This window comes from Melospiza melodia, chromosome 19 (assembly GCF_035770615.1).
Source record: "Melospiza melodia melodia isolate bMelMel2 chromosome 19, bMelMel2.pri, whole genome shotgun sequence".
NCBI classification, from domain to species: domain Eukaryota; kingdom Metazoa; phylum Chordata; class Aves; order Passeriformes; family Passerellidae; genus Melospiza; species Melospiza melodia.
Window position 1 is genome coordinate 9524022 of NC_086212.1, and position 13759 is coordinate 9537780.

Genomic DNA, 13759 nt, shown 5'->3' on the forward strand with positions numbered 1-13759 from the left:
TTTGCTTGCAGGTTGGTCTGGAAGCAAAAGCCTTTGTTTCTTTGGGCTCATAATGGAAACTTGTGCATTCTCTGGAATAGCTGATGAAAGGGTGTAGCTCACGGATGTCCCATGGAATTGTAGTTTCCCAAAGGTGAGTGAGAGGCATTGGGAGTTGAGAAGCTCTTGCTTAGGGATTTTGTGCCATTGCTGGAAGAGAGGGGAAGAGTTTGGGAACGGGAATGGAGATGATGTTCAAAGGAGAGGGTAGACATGGCAAGGGTTGGACAAGGATTCAAGACTGAGGCAGAAAGTGCAGGATGAAAACAAGTTTAAAAGTTTTCAATGTGTGCTGTCCTTCGGCCTCTTGTGCTCCCATGGGGGCTTTATCCTGCTTTTCTGGGCAAGGAATGTGGCATTCTGATTCCTGGTGTAGTGATGTGCTGGGGAAAGCTGGGTGCCTGTGGTGTATAAATCCCTCTGCCCAGTTAGTGGCTGCAGAATTGGGATGGGGAAGGGAAGTAGGAATTGCAGTGGTGTGGCTTTTCCTGCTGGCAAGATTCCTGACTTGTGTTGGGAGCATTTCTCTTGAGCCAGGTAACACAGGTGCAACCACTGATGTCATCCCCACGCTACTCCTGCCCCTTGCTTAGGTGGCACCACCACATCTTGCAAGGGATTTTTGGGATGTGGAAGCTCCAAGGAAGGGGCCCTTTGCTGGGCACTGTGGCACCTCACAACATCAGGCTCCCTTGGCCACCTGGTCCTGGTACCTGCAGCTTCCCTTTCCTTTGGGCTGCATTCCTTAACTTGGAGATTATTTTTTTTTACTTAATAGGGACCATCAATCTTAGAGCCTTTTAATGTTTGTAGATGTCTTGGTGGTTTTTAAATGGATTATGGTACCCATGAATTTTAGCTATATATAGAGCTCAATAAAGAAGTTATATGGGTCCTGTCCCAGTGGAATGCTGCAGTGTGCTGTGGGTCCCACTTCCTGGGGAGGGACATTCTCACCAAGCTGAGCAGAGCTGGATTATTCACCATTTGTTCTATTTCTTACTCAATCACCCACATTCAGCTCCTCAGCGGAGCCTTGTTTCAGTCAGTTCAGTTTTTCCCAAAATTGATGCAAATTGAGTCAGGGCAATTTCTGTGCCTGGGCTGGGGGTGAGGTACAAAATGCAGAGGGGAAGGAGGAGGAGAGAATTGGAAGCATGAGAACACTCCTCGTGTTGATATTGTGGGGGTCTCATCCTGGGCAGTCCCTCGGTGCCGTTGTCGATGTTCACCCTGAACGCAGAGTGAAAGAATCGCCCCACGCCAACAGAAATCGAAACTGCGGGGGTTTGCAGCCGAGCGTGCAGCTCCGGGCTGGGGACACGCGTGGGTTGGAACCCCCGGGTGGCTGCGAGCAGGGGCTGCTGCCCCGCCGGCCCCTCCGGCCCTTGGGACCGTGTGGCACCCCGGGCACGGCCGCTGCTCCTGCGGCCGGGGGGGCCGGGCGGGCTCCGGGGCTGGGCCGGCGCCGGTGCCGTGTCCCGTCCCCCCCGCGGCCGCCGGGCCCGTCCCCTCCCCTCCCACCGTGGAGCCAAGTTCAAACCGCGGGCCCCGGCGCAGCGGGACGGGGCCGGACCGGGCTCCCCGGGACCCGCGGGGCTCCATGGTGAGTGCGCCGGGACACCCCTTGTCCCTGGCACCCCTCCTTGTCCCCTCCTCTTCTCCGGGACACCCCCTTATCCCCGGCACCCCCTTCCCCTTCTCCGGACACCCCTCCCTGGAGGCCTCTGACGGACCGGAGCTCTCCACGCTGCCGGGATGGGCTCGGCTCGGCCGGGCTGGGATTGCAGCACCCGCGGTGGGGCTTGGGACCTGTCGGGAGGTGACTGGTTCTTCTGGAATGGGGCTCGGACTGGTCGGGATGGGGCCAGAGCACTTGGGAAAGGGCTTGGAGCAGTTGGAATGGGGCTGGGCTGGGTCCAAGTGGGACTTTGTTCCATCGTGACCCCTCTAAGGATCTGAGCCTGGGGTCCGTGAGGAAGGGGCTGGGGTCTGCCTGGGGAAGCTGGTCCAGCTGGGATCAGGCTTCTGGGTCTGGGATGGGGCTGAGATCATCAACACCTCGATGGGGCTTGGATCTGGCTGGTCCTGAGGTAGAGAGGGTCTGTCCTTGGAGGGTCTGTCCCTGCCTTGGGGCTCTGGGAGGTGACAGCGTCCCTTTGGGTAGGAAGGACTTGGGGACAGAGTCTGGCTGGCTGGAAGGACCTGGTGGGGTTCCCAGGCTGGCAGCAGGAATTGCCCCTTGCTGCTTTGCTGGCAGGAGTGCCAGCAGGAGCTGCTCTATCAACAATGGTGATTCCCCTTATCTCCTCGTATTTGCTGGAGGATTAGAGTGAGGATGAGATTAGCCATGCCTGTCCTGCACCCGTGCTTCCCAAGGCTGCTCCTTCACTGCCATCTCTGCCCTAGGAAGGGATATGCCACCTGCCTGTAGCTTGCTGCTGTGGGATGGGGCTGAGGGCAGAAGGAATAACCCTGAATCAGCTGCTGAACTTGTTCTCCTCCATCCTGAAGGGAGCAGGATTTGCCACCTCAATCTCCCTGCATCCCTCTCTTCTCACTGCTGCTTTCCTGCTTCCCATGGTGGGGGGAAGCACCTACAGCACCTGCTGCCCTCCTGCCCTGGCTGTTCCCTGGACTACTCTGCACTTCCTTCTGGGCTGAGCACTGAGCCCAGCCTTGGCTCTCATGGAATGCTGGAAATGGTGTGCTTTCTCCTAAAACTGGCTCCCAGTTGTTTAATACACCACTTCAGGGAAGTAATTCCCCTTTTCTTGGTAAAATTGCACAGCCTTGCCTTCCTGGCAGAGGAGACCTCTGGAGAGCAACCCTTAGACTTTGGTCAGAGTGTCCTTGTGGAAGCAGTGCTCTCCTTTGATTATACCCTCAGCTCTCTGCTTAATCACCTCTGGGGCAAGATCTCTCAGTGGTTTGCAGGGAGCAAAGCCAGCAGCACAAGGAGGCTTTTCCCTGCCCTTCCCAGCTCCCAAATAGAGCTCAGCACAGCTCTGCTGGAAGGTGTGTGGTGATTAGGGATGTTCAAGAGCCCAGTGGGGTTTCTACAGGTTATACCTGGGTTTGCTCCTCTCTTTGCATGTGCTCCAAGGTGACGGTTGTGTCCACGTGTTCCCAGAACTGTGCTGTGTTGAATTTTGCCTCATGTTGAGCCTCTATCACTCCCATTGAGCTGCAAGGGGATGGGAAAAGGTTTCCTCACCCTTTTGGGGCCAGGTCCAGCCCAGGACTGAGTAGGGAGCGCAGAGCAGGTGTGGATTTTACAAACAAAACCCCCTAGGCTCTCACCAAAGAGGACAGATGGAGTGTGCCTGGGCTTGGAATTCAGTGAGGGAAATTCTTCCTTCTGGCTTCTTGGAGCAGAAGGGCAAGTGCAGAGGTGCTGGGGAAGGCAGTGACCCCGGAGCTGAGGTGGGGAGCAGCAGGCAGAGCTGCAGGCAGAGCTGTGGCCCCTTCCCCCTCGCTTTGGCTGCAGCACAGGGGTTGCATAGTTGGAAGGAGCTGAGCTGCTTTCTGCCTGCCCAGACCTGACACCTGCAGCATGAGGGTTGTTTGGGAGGGGGTTGTGTTTGGGGGGGACTTTTCCTGAAAATATGAAATGATAGAAATGCCAGGATGGGGCCCCAGGGCTGTGCCCTTGCTCAGAATGTGGAGACGTGTTGAGCTGTTGGGTTCCTTTCCTGGAAGAAATTCTGAGCTCCCCATCCTCACTCTGCTGCTGCTGGGCTGCTCAAATATCCCCAGTCCTGGTCACCTGAGCTTGTGCTGGCTTTTCTTCAAAGCTGTGGGTTCATCCCTGCCTCGGAGGGTCCATGCACCCCTCCCTGTGCCCCCGTGCCAGCTCAGGTGTCAGCCCTTGGGGTTCCCCGCTCTGCACAGCACGCGGCTCTCGGAGGTTTGGAGCCAGGAGCTCAGAGGCAGCTGGGATGTGCTGGTGAGAGCTTGTGCTGCGTGTGGTGAGGGGCCCCAAGCCTGGGATGAGCTTCCCTGAGCTGCAAGGAAGCTGGAAAAAGCTGTATTACAGAGGTGTGGGAGCATCCCTTTGAAGGTGTTTGGATCTGTTTGAGCTGAGCTGTGGATGTTGCTGGTGGGGACCAGGCAGCTCCTGCCTCCAGCTCCTCTCCAAGGAGCTCAGGTCTCTGCTCCCCTTGGGTTTTTTGGCACTTGAGGTTCTCTGGCCTTGAAATGGCACAAAGTGGGGATCATGCTGGGGCAGAGAGCTCAGGGATGAGCCCCACAGACTGACACAGGCCCCGGCACAGCTCTGTGCCAAGAACCCACCTGCTGGCATCAGAGAGAGCTCTGTGTGTGCCATGGGCAGCACTGCTGGGCTGGGCTCAGGCTGGAGCAGTTTCCCAAGGGCTTTGTCCCAGGGGGAGATGGCTCATCTGGGAGGATGTTCTCTTCTCTGGGAGAGAAGACATTGAGACTCCTCCATCACATGTTGCATCTTCAGGTACAGATCCCATGGAGCTTCTGCCTAGGGGTTGAAGGCAGAGCCCAGGACATCCCTTAATCCCCAGCTGACTGTGAGCCCTTCCCTGGCAGATTTTCCCGCGGGTGCTGTCCTGTGCTGTTCTGCTGCTCCTGCTGGTGGCCGTGCTGAGCAGAGGCAGGAGGTGCAGCATCGCCCGGATCCTGCGGCAGTACCGTGCCGTCATCTTCCATGAGCTCCAGAACCTGGTGAGCCGAGCAGGGCTCGCTCTGCCTGCGACCAGCCCTGGCCTGGGGGTGCTGCTGGGCTGGATGCAGCCCTGAGGAGGGAACCTCAATGTGGAGCTGGCTGCTTTGCCAGCAGGGTTGGGGTTTGTTGTTTAAACGGGGGATTGTGGTTGTGTTTAAATGGGGGATCCTCGCTCCAGGTGGGAGGCACTGATCTGTGAGCTGCTGGATGTTTTTGCTCTATTTCTGCAGAGGAACCTGACGGGGTCAGTGTACAGGAGCGGGAGGGCTGGGCCCGCTTGTCGTTCAGACAAGGTGAGCACAGAGACACCTGGGGCTGGGGCATGGCTGGGCTGAGCCCCCAGGGAGCCATGGAGCCTCCCTCCCTGCCCTGTGCTTCCCTGCAGGACCAGAGGATCCTGCTGTCCATCTACAACATCAGCATGTCCCTGCGGGAGGCGGGGGACACCCTGCAGGGCCCCGAGGAGCTGGTGGTCTGGAGGGTGGCCAGGAACACCCACACTGTGCTCCGGGAGAACTGCAGGAGAATCAGCAAGGTAGGAGGCCCTCTGCTTCCCAGCCATGGCAGTGGCTCCCAGTCCCCAGGGCTGTGGGCAGAGCTTGCCTTGTTTGTGCTCTCCTGGCTGCCCGTGAGGAGTCTCCAGGCTCTGCCTGCTTCACTCTGGGAGCTGGGGAATGCTGATGGCACATCCACCCCTGGGAGCTTCAGAATAGCCAGGGGAGGGAGGTTCAATGGTGGCAGTGTGGACCAGGCTGGTGGGGTTTTACCACGGGCTCCCAAGTGGGTTTTTCCACATGTGCCACGATGCCACGGCTGAGGGGAACACAGGGCCTTTGTCCTGGTGGGATTTCTCACCCTGTGGGTGCATTCACCCTGTCCTGCTCTTGCTCCTGAGTGCTCATAGGCAAGAATTGGGATTTCTCCCCTGTGGGCTGGTCTGGGTTCCTCTGGCATCTCTGAGGGTCTGCTGGGCAATCCCCATCCAGGAGATCCCTATGGCAGCACCAGCAGTTCATCAGCCAGCAGGGAAAACCAAGGACGGTGGATGCCAGCTCCCAGCTCTGCCTGACCCTGGCACAGGGCTGGGACTGTCCTCCCTGCCACTGCCAGGGACATTGGCTGGGGACAGCCCTGCCTGGCGTCTGCTGGTGTGGATGGAGCTGCTGCTGCTCTGGAGATGTGCTCTGGTGTCCGTGGCTGGGCTGTGGGGTGCACACTGCCAGCTCAGACAGGGACAGCCACCTTTGGGGGGATCTTGGGCACCTGACACCATGACCATGGGCAGTTTGGCCGCCTCAGCCATGTGTGTGGTGCCTTTTGTCCCCTGACTAATATCTCTGTGGTGCGGGGGGGGTGTTTCTGTCCCCTCCCCGGGCGCACGGACCGCAGAGCCCCGCGCAGCCCGGCCCGGCCCCGCGGCGGCAGCCGGCCCGCAGGAGGCAGCAGCGGCTGCGGGACCTCGGCAGGAAGGCGGAGAGGCTGCAGACCTGCTGGGAGAAGCTCAACGCCCTGCACGCTCCCCGCCAAACCTCCTGGGACTCGTAGGAACGGCCTGGCCTCCCACCGGGGGATGGATGCGCTGCTCCAGCCCCGGGGCTGCTTTGGGAAGCTGGGACAGACTCAGCCCTGAGGGCTGGATTCATCCTCCTGCTCCAAGCCGTGCCAGGCACCCGATCCACCACTCCTGCTTGGGCTGCTGTGGGATGGCTGTGGCTGACTCCTGGAGCACTAGAAACACTGGGGAGAAGAAGGGAAAGAACCAAAAGGAGAAGGTGAGGTGTGGATTCTCAGCTGCTCCCGACCCTGCAGCACCTGCTGCTCTCTTGAGGACAATGGATGTGTTTTGGGGCAGGAAGAGGACATGTGGGGCCATGGCTCTGCTCTGGGGGCTCTGCTGGAGCTGAGGCCACAGTGATCTGCAAGGCTCTGAGGTTACCAGGGCTGTGCATGGGGACAGTGTCCCTGAGGCACCGCTGGGGTGTCAGAGCAGCCGGGCACCCTCAGTGGGCAGGGAAATAAAGGTGCATCACTGGGGAATCCTGGGGGGCTCTGATACCCAAAAATGCCAGGCAGTGAGGGGGCTTGAGGGCAAGGCTGAGCCTCGGTGACAGGCAGCACTGTGGAGGGAACTGAGTGCTTGGCGCTGTGGGTGCCCCAGCAGGGAGGGATGTGGGGTGTGGGCTGAAGGGCATCCTCCTTTGTCACTCTGCTCTGCCAGCAGCCTGCCTGTGGCCTCCACTGCATTGTTGGGCAGCAAACAGCCTCTGGGAAACCAGAAATAAAACCTCTCCTTCCCTGGAAGTGTTTTGGATGCTTCATCTGGTGATCCGGGGGCTCTTATGCTGTGGATGGAGCTGGCACAGTGCTGGCTCTGGCCATGGAACCCAGGCAGAAGCCCACAGCAGGGGAGGGCACCGTGACCTCCTGCCTCTGCTCACTCTATCTGCATCCCTGGGATGGGGCAATGGAAACAACGAACTGCTTTTTTGTAAGGACATTTCCTCTGGAGCAACAGCCTGGAGGGTCTGCCTCAGTTTCCCCACCCCAGCGTGCCCGTGCCTCAGTTTCCCCGGCCCCGGTGTGCCCGTGCCTCAGTTTCCCCAGCCCGTCTCGGCCGTGTGCCGCTGTCCCCGCCCCGAGGGGCTGCGGAGGACACGAGATGGCAGCAGCGGGCTGCGTGTGCTGAGCAGAGCCGGGCACTGCCCACGCCGGCTGTTCCCACGGCCGCGCCAGCACCGCCGGCCCCCGTCCCCACCGAGCCCGGGCCGGGCAGGGCCGTGCCAGGGGTTCACTGAGCGCTGCAGGGAGCGGGGTACCCCCCATGCCCTGGGGGAGGTGGGGGGAAGCTTTCCCTGGGCGTTTCTGGGGGTTCAAACTAGGAAGGGGGGATTCGGGAAGGGAAAGGCAAGGGGCGCTCAGGGGTCCTTGCCCAGCCCCTGCAATTCCCTCTGGAAATTGGGCTGGGAGGAGCTGGAAGGGCTCCATGGGCAGGGGTGGGTGGGTGAGAGCCCTCCCTGCCCTGGGCACAGCAGAGTCTCTGGGGTGTACAGGGTGCAGGCAGGATGGGTGGATTTGATGGGGCAGGACAAGGACCCTGGTTTGGGGTCAGAGCAGGGGGTGCAGCCTGGGAATGCTGCTCTTGTGGGTCCCTGAAGATGCTGTGTGCCTGGCACGGGGCAGGCTGGCACCAGGGGCCATCCAGGGAGCCACAGCTCAGCTCATCCCAATGCCAGAGCCCTCCTGGAGCCGTGCTCCTCCCCGGCTGGCCCCACAATGCCTGCGCTCCTTCCTCTCAGCTCCATCCTCCTCCTCCTCCTCCTCGGGAGCCGGCGCTGCCCTTTCTGCTCCCCCCCCACAGGAGGTTTGGCACTGGTTCAGTTCCTAGGGTTTTTTTCTTATTCCTTCTCCCTTATCCCAACCAGGGTCCCTCCACAAACCACCAGCATCCCAAAATAGCCCTACTGACACTGGATATCCCATGGATGAGGCTGGGGGCCACGGCAGGACCTGACAGCTCAGGCACCAACAGCATGGGGACACTGGCTTGGGACAGGGTGACTGCCAGCCTTTCTCTTTATCAAGGCTGGAGCAAAGTCCCCCGTTCAGTGACCTGTCAGCACCTTCCCAGATAAACCAGAGCAAAAACCACCTCCCTTTACTGCCCCTTCCCTCGCAGGCAGCTGCTGCTGGGAGCCTGGTGTGGCAGTGGGAATGAGTGCATGGAAAGGAAGGAAAGAGTGAAGGAAGAAGCAACAGGGAGGGAGGGGGAAAAATGAGGTCGTTGTGATGGTGGAATCACAGCAAAAACAGCCGGAAAAAGGAAACGGGCCCTGAAAAGTCAAATAAAAATAGCAGCGATGCGAACCCAAGTGTGCAGCACATGGGAGTGAGCGCATTTCCTTCGAGGGCAGCTCTGTGTGCTCCCAGTGGCTCTGGGGGGGCCGCTCTGATGTGGCTCCAGCCGCTGCCACGGCCCCCCAGTCCCCCTGTGCTGTGCCAGGCACTGGGCAGCAGCTCAGGGCCCAGCCAGCCCCTGCCTCACCCGGGGTCCCTGTGTGCCCCCGTGTGCCCTCAGGGCTGTGGCAGGGGCTGGGCAGGGTGCTGGAGCCGAGGGCACTCAGGGCCTGGGGGCTCCTGGCCGTGCCCACAGCCCTGCCCTGTGCCCTGTGCCCTGTGCCCGGCTCACTCTGCCAGCTGCATCCCCGCGCTGTGTGCGCAGCACAGCCCCGGCTTCCTCCCCTCCCTGCCTGTTTTGCAATCACAGCAGGGTCCCCTGGGAGATGGGGGTTGGTGGAGTGGCTGCGGGGACGGGGATGGGGGCGAGCATGGGGGCTGGTGCTCCCTGCCAGGACCACCGGGCTGCATCCCAACCCAGCTCGGGGCTGAGCTCAGAGGCAGCAGCAGAGCCCAGTGAGGGGGGCACTGCTCTGGGGCCCTGCTCTGGGGGAGCAGAGTGGGGCACCGTGCCCTGGGCCCATACAGGGCTGCAATGCCCAGCTGCTGTGCTGTGGGTCCACACCAGGGTACCGTGCCCAGGAGCTGTGCATGGGGAGCTTTGCCTCACTGGGGGAGCATGCCTGGGGCAGAGGGGCTGCTGTGGTTCCACAGAGGCACATTTCAGCCCTCCTCACCACCACTGTCCCACCGAAACGCAGCTGTCCCCAAGCCGTCACCATCTTGGGGTGCCAGCAGCCCCTCTTGGCTCTGGGGGCCCTTGCCCACATAAACCCTCTGCTTCAATGCTCAATCCCTCTGCAGCAGGGCTGGGGGCCCAGCCCCTGGCAGCCCTGGCACACGCAGGCTGTGTCTGATGATGGAGCAGAGCAGCGTTTTGTTCTCTCCCATCTCCCTGCAGCTTCGTGAAGCTGCTGAAAGCCCAGATTTACAGTGTGATAAACGCTGGAGGCTCTGCAAAATATCTGACTGCTCCATCCTTTGGAGAGAGGCTGGTTTGGAGGAGCGGGGAGCTCTGGGCAGCACACCCAGAGGCAGAGCAGCACAGTGGGTCTCAGGGAGGAGGGATGGCCGGGACTGATGGAGCCGTGCCGTGACCCAGGTGGGTCCTGGCCGTGGGTCACCGGCTGCCTGAGCCTCTGTGGGCAGTGGGAAAGCGCTGACCCCCCCCCCCTCCCCCCATCATTTCTTGGGCCTCTTGCTGGTTTTTGGAGCATCTGCCGACCAGATTGCGCCGCGGCGTGCCGGGGTGCCCGTGCCAGGACATGCCAGCCGGGAGGCGGGGCGTGCCCGGCCCGGCTCCGGGTGTGCTCCCCTCGCTGCTCGCTCCCCCGCTGGCTGCCGCGGGCTGCTCGGCGGGAGCTGCGGCCTCATCCTCGCCGGGAAGGGCCGGGAGATGCTGGAAAGCGGCTGCTCCGCTCTCCCCGACAGCAAGAGATGTTCACAGCCTCGGGGCGTGTGGGTGTGAGTCGGTGCTGGGTGTGTGTGCACATGTGTGGGTGTGTGCATGTGTGTGCACAGGTGTGTGCATGCATGTGTGTGTGTGCATCACATGCAGGTGTGAGCATGTGTGTATGTGTGCATGTGTGTGTGTGCACAAATGTGTGTATATGTGTGTGTGCATCACATGCAGGTGTGTACACGTGTGTGTGTACACATGTGAGTGTACATGTGTGTGTGTGTGTGCCTGTGTGCTCGTGCATCACATGCAGGTGTGTGCATGTGTGTCTGGGCACAGGCCTGGGCTGCTGTGAGTGTTGTGAGTGCAGGGCTGTGCACACACGTGTGTGTGATTACAGGTGTGTAAACGCCTGTGCATGTGGCTCCCCTCCACCTCCCCGAAGGGGCGTCTGAGCCCCGGTGCCGCTGTTCCCGTGTCCCTCTTCCCGTGCCATCGGAGCTGCCATCTGACCCGGCAGGCCCCGGCACGGGGCAGCCTGGGCTGCGGGGCTCTCCCGGGGCCTGGTGCTGCCCGTTAGGCCCCGGTGGGACCGCGGCTCCCCGGTCCCGGCGGCTCTCAGCACCCAGCGGGATCCAGGCATTGATGGGCAGGGCCGGTCCCCGCTCCGATGGCTCCGCTGTCATGGGGCACATCCACACCGAGCTGCCAAGAAGATGAGGGGCTTCTGGGGCTCGTTTGGGGCCCCTGGCCCCAGCGCTCAGCCCGCAGCATCCTGCGCCGGGGCCCATTGTTCGGCCGCGCCGGGCTGCGGGGCAGGATTTCTTTGTCAGAGCTCGGCAATATTTTATTCTAACAATTAACCAAACACGCCCGGCCCCCCAGGCCTGTTTGTGATTATTGGAGGACGAATTCCCCAGCCTCTCTCCCTCTTGGTGTTGGCTCCGCCTGGGGCTGCACCGGATCCAGCCCCTCTCCCACCCGCCCGGGGTTGGGGACCCCCAACCTCGCCGGCAGCCCCCCAGTCCTGCCCCAGCGCTGGGGGCTCGGTGGCCTCGACCCCCTCGGGAGCACGGCCCGCATTGTCTCGGCAGGGATCGGAGGGGGCGCAGGGGCAGCGGCGATTCACGGCGGGGGGATGTGAATCACAGCCCTCGCTCCCCGGGCAGGATGCGGCCCCGCGCTCCCAGCTTGCCGCATGCCAGCCGTGGACCGCAGCCTTTGTCCTCCGCAGGGTGGAAGCGGCTCGCTGCCCGTGCTGGGATGGGATGGGGCCGCTGCTCTTCCTGGGATGCCGGCGCAGCTTTCCCAGCTCCGGCTTCGGGGTGGGATGAGGGTGCTGCGGGCTGCGGGGGCCTCCTGCATCCTGGCTCTCTCTCCGAGGCTCCTGGCCGTGCTTGGGCCGCGTCCTCATTGCCGCACCAGTGGTAAAAAGGGTTGACGCTTCTCTTTGCAAACTCTCCTGGAGGGTGAATTGCCCAGCTCAGGTTATCAGATCCCTGTAAAGTCCTTTGCTTGGGGCCATCTCCCTGCTGCTGCAGTTCCACATTCCGGGCAGTGGACGCTGAGTTCCTTTCCTGTAGCTGTGGCCCGAGCTGGCAGCCTCCTCCAGGTGCTGCCCGTCGTGGGCAGGGGAATCTGGAGCTGAGGGTCGGGGTGAGCACTGAGGGTGATGCCGCTCGCTGGGAGTGAAGCAGCCGTGGCCAGTGCCCTGGAGAGTGGCTGTCTGGGCTCCTTGGGGGCTATTGACCATCCTGGGAGAGACAATCCTGAGCAGGTCGCTTCTCTGGCTGCTGCTGGGAGTGAATAGACGCTGGGAGCCACTGGGACACGGGAGGGGGATTGGAGCTGCAGGGTAGGAGGACAGAGAGGGGATCTGTGCTGCGGTGCTGACCCAGCTGTGCCGGCATCCTCCACAGCTGGCTCCAGGCGTGGGGCAGGAGTGAGAGCAGGCAGGAGATAGATCCTGCCGGTAACATTCTCTGGCCCTCCCTGCTGCTGCACGCACACCGCTGCCTAAACTTGCTCCTTCAGAGCCAGGGCTCCTTCCTCAGCGCTGCAGTCTGGCCCCGGGCTCTCAGCCTGATCGTGGATCTTAAAATACAGCGAATCCTCGAAGCAGAGGCGCTCGGGCGGCCGGGCCAGGCCGGGCAGCCGGAGGGCGCTCCCCGTGAGCAGCCCGGCCAGCAGCGAGGCAGCCACGGCCACGGCCAGCCCTGCCGCCTGGCACAGCGCCCGCCCGCCCGCCCCTCGGGACCCCCACTGCCCCTCCAGCACCGCCTCGCTGGCATTGCCCCCAGCGGGGGACAGCTGAGAGGGGTGGGACCCGGCAGTGTCCTGGGGTGCCGCCAGCACGGCCACGACGCTGGCTGCGGCCCCGAGGATGCCGGGCAAGCCGTGCAGGTTGTGGATGCCGCACTGGTCGTGGAGCGTGAGTTTCCTCGCCAGGAGCGGGGTGAGGAACCTGAAGCCGAGGACACAGAGCACGGCCGAGAGGCTGCCCAGGGCCAGGGCGGCCGCGGGGGGCACGGCCATGTCGGCCAGCACGCCGATGGCCACCCCGCCGGCCAGGCTGCCGTTCTGCACGTGGCCGGGGCTGAGCTTGCCGTCCCTGTCCAGCAGGCCGGAGACCACCACGGTGGTTATGGCGCTGGCACTCATGGCCAGGAGGGTGTTTAGGATGGCACGGTGCTGGGCATCGCCCGGCTGGCAGAGGACAGCCACGAAACTGGGCCAGAAAACCCAGAGGATGAGTGTCCCCACCACGGACATGAGGTCAGAGCTGGTTGTTGGGGTCTCCTTGGGGTGCAGTGGCTGCTGTGTTGCCCTGAACAGAGCCTTGGACACGCCAAGGCCAAAATAGCAGGAGAAGATGTGGATGGTGATGGTGCCACCCACATCCTGAACGCCCAGGCAGGTGACAATGACCCACTCGCTGGCCAGGTACAGGGGGATCTCACAGGTGGCCATGACGAGCAGCTGGCAGGGGCTGGCCCTCCCCAGGATGGCCCCCACGGAGATGAGCACTGTCACAGCAGCGAACACAGACAGGAGGAGTTTGTGCAGGTCCAGGTGGATCTGGCCGTGGTGGAAGTGGTGCAGCAGGCCCTGCAGCACCAGCGCCCACTGCATGGAGAAGTTGAGCAGGAGGAAGTTGTGGGTGAGGGCGCTGAACCCGTAGCGGGGCAGGAAGGTCAGCAGGAGTCCCAGCCCCACCACCAGCATCACCTGGATGTCCTGGAAGAAGGGGAAGCTGCTGTAGACCTGGTTGGCCACCAAGCTGGTATCCTGCGCTGAGGGCTCATCATAGGTGACAAAGAGGGCGAAGAAGAGGAGCAGGGCACCCTGGAACAGCCCCAGGAAGAGGGGCAGGAGGCGACGGGGATAGGTGGAGGGTGGCACAGCCATCCTGGAGGGGACAGGAGGGGATGGTGGAGGGTGGTCAGCAGGGCACTGGGGTGAGATGACAGCCCAGCAGTGCTTCTGGCAGGAGATCCACTTGCTCCTACATCAAGGGTTTTATGGCCATGACTAATTATTAACCAAAGATCTGAGTTTATGTTCCAGAAGAGGAGGGGTTTGTCCCTCCCTTCTTTAAACACAACACCCATAAAATAACCACATGTTCTTGTTTGGCTGCCATAAAAGTGGACATGAGGGGCATTATG

At 61.7% G+C, this 13759-nt stretch overlaps 2 protein-coding genes across 2 annotated transcripts; one reads left to right on the forward strand and one right to left on the reverse strand.

Annotated features, from left to right (window-relative positions):
• Positions 1-252: 252 nt before the first annotated feature.
• On the forward strand, positions 253-5627 carry LOC134427151 (uncharacterized). The gene is made up of 5 exons (XM_063172736.1): positions 253-261; positions 1283-1645; positions 4603-4737; positions 4969-5031; positions 5124-5627. The coding sequence occupies exons 1-5, from the start codon at positions 253-255 to the stop codon at positions 5553-5555; spliced, it is 1002 nt and encodes a 333-aa protein (XP_063028806.1). The 3' UTR covers positions 5556-5627.
• Positions 5628-12107: 6480 nt separating this feature from the next.
• On the reverse strand, positions 12108-13499 carry LOC134427152 (ammonium transporter Rh type B-like). The gene has a single exon (XM_063172737.1). It carries the CDS (start codon positions 13497-13499, stop codon positions 12108-12110), a length of 1392 nt encoding a protein of 463 aa, XP_063028807.1.
• Between the last annotated feature and the right edge of the window lie 260 nt (positions 13500-13759).

Bases quoted from the DNA above. Each gene is read 5' to 3' on its own strand.
- LOC134427151 (XM_063172736.1), top strand. The intron at 4,738-4,968 runs GTGAGCCGAGCA...CTATTTCTGCAG, and splicing joins TCCATGAGCTCCAGAACCTG to AGGAACCTGACGGGGTCAGT. The intron at 5,032-5,123 runs GTGAGCACAGAG...GCTTCCCTGCAG, and splicing joins CCGCTTGTCGTTCAGACAAG to GACCAGAGGATCCTGCTGTC.
- LOC134427152 (XM_063172737.1), bottom strand. From the start codon at position 13,499: ATGGCTGTGCCACCCTCCACCTATCCCCGTCGCCTCCTGCCCCTCTTC.